Source organism: Gavialis gangeticus, unplaced genomic scaffold (genome assembly GCF_001723915.1).
Source record: "Gavialis gangeticus isolate Ggan-Ray unplaced genomic scaffold, GavGan_comp1, whole genome shotgun sequence".
In the NCBI taxonomy this organism is placed as follows: domain Eukaryota; kingdom Metazoa; phylum Chordata; order Crocodylia; family Gavialidae; genus Gavialis; species Gavialis gangeticus.
Window position 1 is genome coordinate 15,205,779 of NW_017729006.1, and position 6,231 is coordinate 15,212,009.

The 6,231-nt window shown below is 40.0% G+C and overlaps 1 protein-coding gene across 2 annotated transcripts in view; it reads left to right on the top strand.

The window, feature by feature from the left end:
• The first annotated feature begins 3,701 nt into the window (after positions 1-3,701).
• Positions 3,702-6,231, top strand: part of LOC109291752 (prostatic acid phosphatase-like) — a 30,258-nt gene continuing 27,728 nt past the window's right edge. For both annotated transcript variants that reach the window (XM_019508847.1, XM_019508848.1), the window contains exon 1: positions 3,702-3,875. In XM_019508847.1, coding sequence (XP_019364392.1) covers positions 3,762-3,875 — 114 coding nt within the window. In that variant the 5' untranslated portion in view covers positions 3,702-3,761. The remainder of the gene's footprint in view (positions 3,876-6,231) is intronic.

The following is a 6,231-nucleotide window of genomic DNA, read 5'->3' on the forward strand; positions in this document are numbered from 1 at the left end:
CAGAGAGCAGGGGTATTAAATTGAAAGGAATAAGGTAATTTACATATAAAGGATAGGGAAAGAATGAAGACAGGAGAGGCCACTGATGACAGAGGTGAAGGAATAAACAAAGTAAGGATATAGAAGGTATAAGAGCTAGTCAAGGTAATGAGATAAGAATCCAGAGTCTCTGCTGAGATGCTACTTAACACAATCCAGTCTGTGGATGATTTCTTGTTCCAAAATTTTGCATTCAAGTCAGTTTTTAAAGTTTTGTTGTGTAAGAGCAGCTACTCTGAGGTCGGCAATGGAATGTCCAGGTGTAAATTGTTCTGTCACAGGCTTGTGCATCTTTCTGGAACATAGGGACTGCCCCATCTATTCAATGTAGACAGTGCCAGGGTACTGTAAGCAGGTGATGGGATATACAACATTGGTGGAGGAGCAGGTGCATGAAGGCTGGGTGTTTTAATTTGTATTGTTTGGCCCAGTGATGATGTGGTAGTCAACATGTGATCCGTATTGATGAGGGAATATATTCTCAGCTGGTGCCTCAGTTAGAATACGTGGTTTCTTGCTGCAGAGATACCATCTGAGGTTAGAGGGCTGCCTGTAAACCAGGATAGGCTTGTCTCCCAAGGCATCTTTCAGATGATTAGCATTTTCAAAGTGGGATTTGGAGGTAATTAATGATGTTTCCAAGCTGTTCAGGCTGGGGGCTATAGGTAACAAGAGGGATTCTGTAGTGCTTGCCTCAGGTTTGGTATTGTAGGAGGTTAGAGTAAAGTCTGAGTCCAGGTCTGTTGATTTAAGTGGTTATGACTTGGAGACTGTATTCTAAGTGTAGGAAGACCTGCTGCAGATCCCTAAGGCAGGATATGAATACATATGGCTGTAAAAGATGGATCTAGTAGTGTACTTAGGATGAAAGTCAACAGCATGGAGGTAGTTGTAGCAGCTGGTTAATTTCTGATACAATATGTTGGTGACTACTGCAAACTGTCATCGTGGTGTCCAAGAAATGAATATGCTGGGTGAAGTATCCAAGAGTCAGTTTGGTGGAAGGGTTAAAGTTGTTAAAATATAGGTGGAATGTCTCTAGCAATTCTTTCCCAAGTATCCATATGATGAAGTTATTATTGAGGCCCCTTCTACATGCTCAGGTAAAGGTGCGATGGGATCTGATGCATGATGCACACAATTGCACTTCCTGCCATGTCACATGTGCACGGCAGGAGGCATGATTGTGTGGTAGATCCTGATCTCAGGCTCCCCCTGCAATGGCAAGAAGCAGGCTCCCATGGCTGGGAGTCCCCTCAACTAACCTATGTCCCCCCCCCCGCTGGGAGATTACATGGTTGGCTAAGGTGCACAGCTGACAGCCCAGAGGTCACAAGTTTGAGGCCACAGCAGAAGTGCTTGTGACATGGCCCTGTCCATTTCCAACAAACTGAGTTAAAAGTCTAGCTACAGCTACAAAGGCATAAATTCAAGCTAATCCTGGCCTTTTGCCAAAAGCAGCCCCACAAGACCCAGTTATATATGAGTGTTTGGTCATTGGGGCTGGGGAATCAAAGATGACCAGAGGTGACAGTAGCCACCTCTCTCTTTTCAGGGCCACTGGCTACAGAAACAGACTTGCCTGATCAGGCAAGGCTGATAGCCACTAAACATGGTTCCTTTGACAGCTGTAACTAGATTGGCTTTAAAGCAATTTTGCAACACAAAATCAACTCTCCTAACATAGACAAGTCACATGTTGCCAAATGTGATGACACAAACACAGAAACTTATTCACACCCACAGTCAGAAAAAAAACAGAGACAGAGAAGGCATAAGCCCCCCTGCACACTGCCAGTAATTTCATATTGTCTTGTTTAAATAACCATGACACATATCCTGAGCCATCAGTAATTTGTCTCCCTGCCTTGGTATGCTCAAGTTGTTATGCTGCCTTCTGTTCTGTGACAGCGCGATGAAAGATCCTGTTGGCAGTATATACATGCAAGGAGCCGACCAACAGCTAGAAAAATCTGAATTGACCTTCCTGTCTTAGATGGAGATTGAAATCCCAATGTTTATGATGCATTATTAACATCAGTGTTGTTCTGAATGAATTTATTTTATATTTAAATATTCGGGGCTGTCTGTAGGCAGTTGCCTACTGTCATGGAAAATTTCTACAGATTGTAATATAAGTAACACTAATATGGTGCTAGAGAAAACAGTCTATAAACCTACAGCATTTAATAAAGAATGGTCTCCTTTCTACAGACTTCCAAAACATCCTATAGAATGCTAAAAGCAGGGATGTTATCCAATAGGACACTTAAAAGAACCTAAGATACTTTTAAAAATATAGAAAGGATATTACTTTAAGAAAGGTTTTTTTTACAGAACAAGTTGGCATAAAGAAAGCAGCACTAAAGTTAGGACTGCCCAGCATACTTGCTAAAGTAGAGACCAAAAAAAGTTTAGGGGAATCAAAACAGAAGAAGAAAAATGTTCAAGCAAGATCTGAAAAGTTACGTGGAGGCAGAATCTTACAGAAGTCAAAGCAAATGGAGATAACCCTCAAAGCTTTACTGCTTTGAGGGCCCCAGGAGAATTTATATATATTTTAAGGATTCAGCCTTGAGATCACTGTTGCAACCAGTTCAATGGAGGGCTCTAAGCCATGTTTGGAAATGATGGGTGTGGAACACCTTAAGAAAGTCCCAGGAAGTCATTAGCGATAATATCAAGTGCCTTTATAGCTCTTTACAAACACTATCTGCACAAAACACTAAGGAAGTGAGTATGAAGGTATTATTATGCCTATTTCATAAAGGGGAAAACATAGGCAAATTAAACAACCTGCTCTGAGTCAGTGAGTCAATGTCAGATTCAAAACTGTAATTATAAGTTATTATTGGTCAGTGTTTAAAATGGGCAGGCACAGATTGCAATGTGATCATTGCAATGAGATCACAGTCTATAGCCCTGCTTCTGCAATATGCTCAGTATGAGCTCAAGGGGCATACAGTATGCCCCCACAGCATTCATTGCAGGCCTGGGACCTAAATAAAATGTGATGCAAACAGGAACAATATGTGTGCAGTGGGAAAGTAAACTAATGGTTACTCAGTACAATAGCATTTTGTTGCTGAGAGAACAGCACATGAATCTTGAAGGTAGTATTGTTTTTAAAGTTGTTTATTTTAGGGCCATGTGGTTTTGGTTTATTTTAGGGCTTGTTTATATTATTAAAACAAATTAATTTGACTTGGTGATGGGAAACCCAGGTTGGAGTGTGGGAGGAGAATCATGGGAGGGAAAGAGGAGCTTAAAATACCAGTGAAGGGATAGATTAGCAGAGGGGGAGGTAGAAAAAAAGAAATCTGAAGACTGCCCAACTCCTTTTTCCTCTACCCCACACTGCAACCTGGAAAGAGTCAAAGCACTGAAAAACAGAAGCAACACAAAGTTACAAAAAACTGCAAAGTGGGTCAGGGGTTGGGAGGGGGGTTATGGGGAAGCAGCTCCCTGATTTTTTTTAACTCTCCCTCCAAAAAAAAATCGGAGGGGGGAAACAAAGCTATTACTGGCTTATTAGATAGAATGTAAACAATAACCTGAGGAAAACATATTAGAAACAGGTTTATTGCATAAGCACACCAAGATCCCAGCGTATTTGGAATGTACAAAAAACAGTTCCACCCCTTTTATAAGTGCACCTTCATTTAAGAGCTGTTAAACCCAAGGAGATACCGTAGCTACAGAGCTTTCCTGACTGCTGCAGGATGGCAGTGACAAAGTCTGCATGCAGGTCCAGGAGTCTGTGTTTCACTTGCAGTCTTCTCTTCATTCTGCTTCATCAAATTGTGGCAAAAAAAGAACTGAAGTTTGCAGTTGTAGTAAGTAGCTGGCGTCTTCGTTTAATCATGGCTAATGATTTTAGTTTAGCCTGTTCCCTGAATTGATTAAAGTGTAAAATTGCAATTCCTTTTTGTACAGATTCCACAAGAGAAGTGGCAGGCTCTTTTGTGCTTAGTGAATTAAGCCTCAAAGGCATTTCTTAATGAAGATAAAATACATCAAACTGTAAAGAATTTTTCTTCTAACTTGTGGGTGTTTCTCCTAGATATGTGCTTAAAAAACATGAATGATAGTCAAGAGGTCTGACCTGTCCTTTCTACCTTCTGTGTATGCAGGCTTACTCTCTCTGTGCTTCAATTTCTCTGCTTGTAGAATCAGCAATATTCAACCGTCCTCTAGAAGCTCCAAACTTAAATTAATTGATGTTTTGAAGATACTCTGATACCTTCAAACTGAATGCATCCTAGAAGTTTAAGCATTTTAGTTCTTAAGATAACTGAGTTGGCACAGCAATATGCAGAAATGCATAAAGTGACACTTATTTAGAGGTGTCATGTATGTGTTGATTGAACTATGATTGATTCAGAAACTGGCTGCAATTTTTCAAGATCTGTTTCTAGTTTTAAAATGTATAGAGTACATTGTAAGAGCCTTATCCCCAGTAGGATCTGGAGGACTTCCTCAGTATGAAAGTTAGATGGTATGTTTTAGAAGTAAAAGTCAAGTGGCGGCCTCTCAGCTCTTACATACACAAGAGTGGTACTGATAAAGAACTATGAGGGTGGTTAAGCCGATTGCCTAGAGAGGCTATGGAATCTCCATCCTTGGAAGTTTTTATAAAAGGGTTAGACAAGCACATGGCTGAAATAGTTTAGACAGGGATGATTACGCTTTGAGCAGCAGGTTTGACTAGATAACCTCCTGAGGTCCCTTCCACACCTATTTTTCTATGATTCTAAGATTCAGCTTTAAACATTGCTCCCAATACAAAATCCTGTGTCATGGAATTATTGTTTATAATAAAGAATTCTGGCATTTTTGACACATGTAGAGCAAGAGCGTATGGCCTACTCTTCCCCCCTCCCCACCCATACTATAAGATTTGTGCCAATTTCTGATCTTTTGTCCCTTGGCCTCTATTGGCTGAAGTTAGCAGAAGTGGACTAGAATCCAAAACTTTTAGTGACAGTCCCTTCCTACACCCAATGAAGTTACCAGGAGAGCTAATCCAGAATCTTGCAAAGTAGAAACTGGAGTTCTATTTTCAGCAAAATATTCAACATATACTTTAGTAGCTGTTTGGAGCAGTATCTTAGAACTGTATCCAAAGAGTGGAAGAGAAATAAATACATCAGATGTCAGGCAGATGGCACCCTTTGGAGAATAAACCCTTAAAAGGGAATAAGATTTGATCAGATGGCTATAACTATGCTCCACAAACTGGCACCTGACTTTCAGAAGTGCTCTCCATCTTCAGAATGATATCCTTCGTATCTAGGAACCAGCCTCTTTACTACTTTTACAGCCAACTTTTCCGAGCTACCAAAATAGAATGTAACACTTCATATGTATTTCTAGGATAATGTACAAAAAAAGTTGCAAAAAGAAATAACAACATAATAAAGAGAATACTCATGTGAACTGTTAATCTCAAGTAAAGACTACATTATTCAGTCATCTCAGGCACCTTTCTTCTGGGTGAGCAACTGGCTATACAATTCCTATAGGGTTGGTCTTCTCAACAGAGTACACTTCCATTCTTCTGGCATGTTTTTAGTGTGTTTAGCTTCAAACTTAAATTTTATCTCCTGGGCTTACTGATCGAGTTTTCATGGGAGTCGAATTGATAGCAAAAACAAACTGGACACAAACTGGCCCTGAAAAAATCCATTTGATCAGTAAGGATGATCAGGCTACAGTCACCATGTCTCAGGGGTAGAATTAAGACACATGTGAAGTAACTCAAGTTGTTTTTTTTAGTTGAGTATATGTGATTTATTGCTTTTTCTATAAGAGAATATCTGTTTCTTCAAAATTATAGAGAGAGATAACGAAGACCATTCCCACCCTTTTCTTTCCCTCAGGTTTCTAGCTGAAGTACACAATATAAAATATATCTTTGGGGGTGGGGTGGCTTTCCTTTTCCTCACTTTCAGGACTTTCAAAGGCTCTGGAAAGATGTCAGGTTTTCTTTAACTAACTCCCACTTTTATGCTCACTTGATGCTTTGTGCTTTATAGGCCATTAGTCCTTCTGACTGAATAGAGGTAATTTAAGTCATATTGTCAAAATGCTACTTTAGCTTTCTTTCTTACATGTAAATGTTTCATAGTTTCATAGTTTCATAGATCTAGGGTCGGAAGGGACCTAGTAGATCTTCTAGCCTGACCCCCC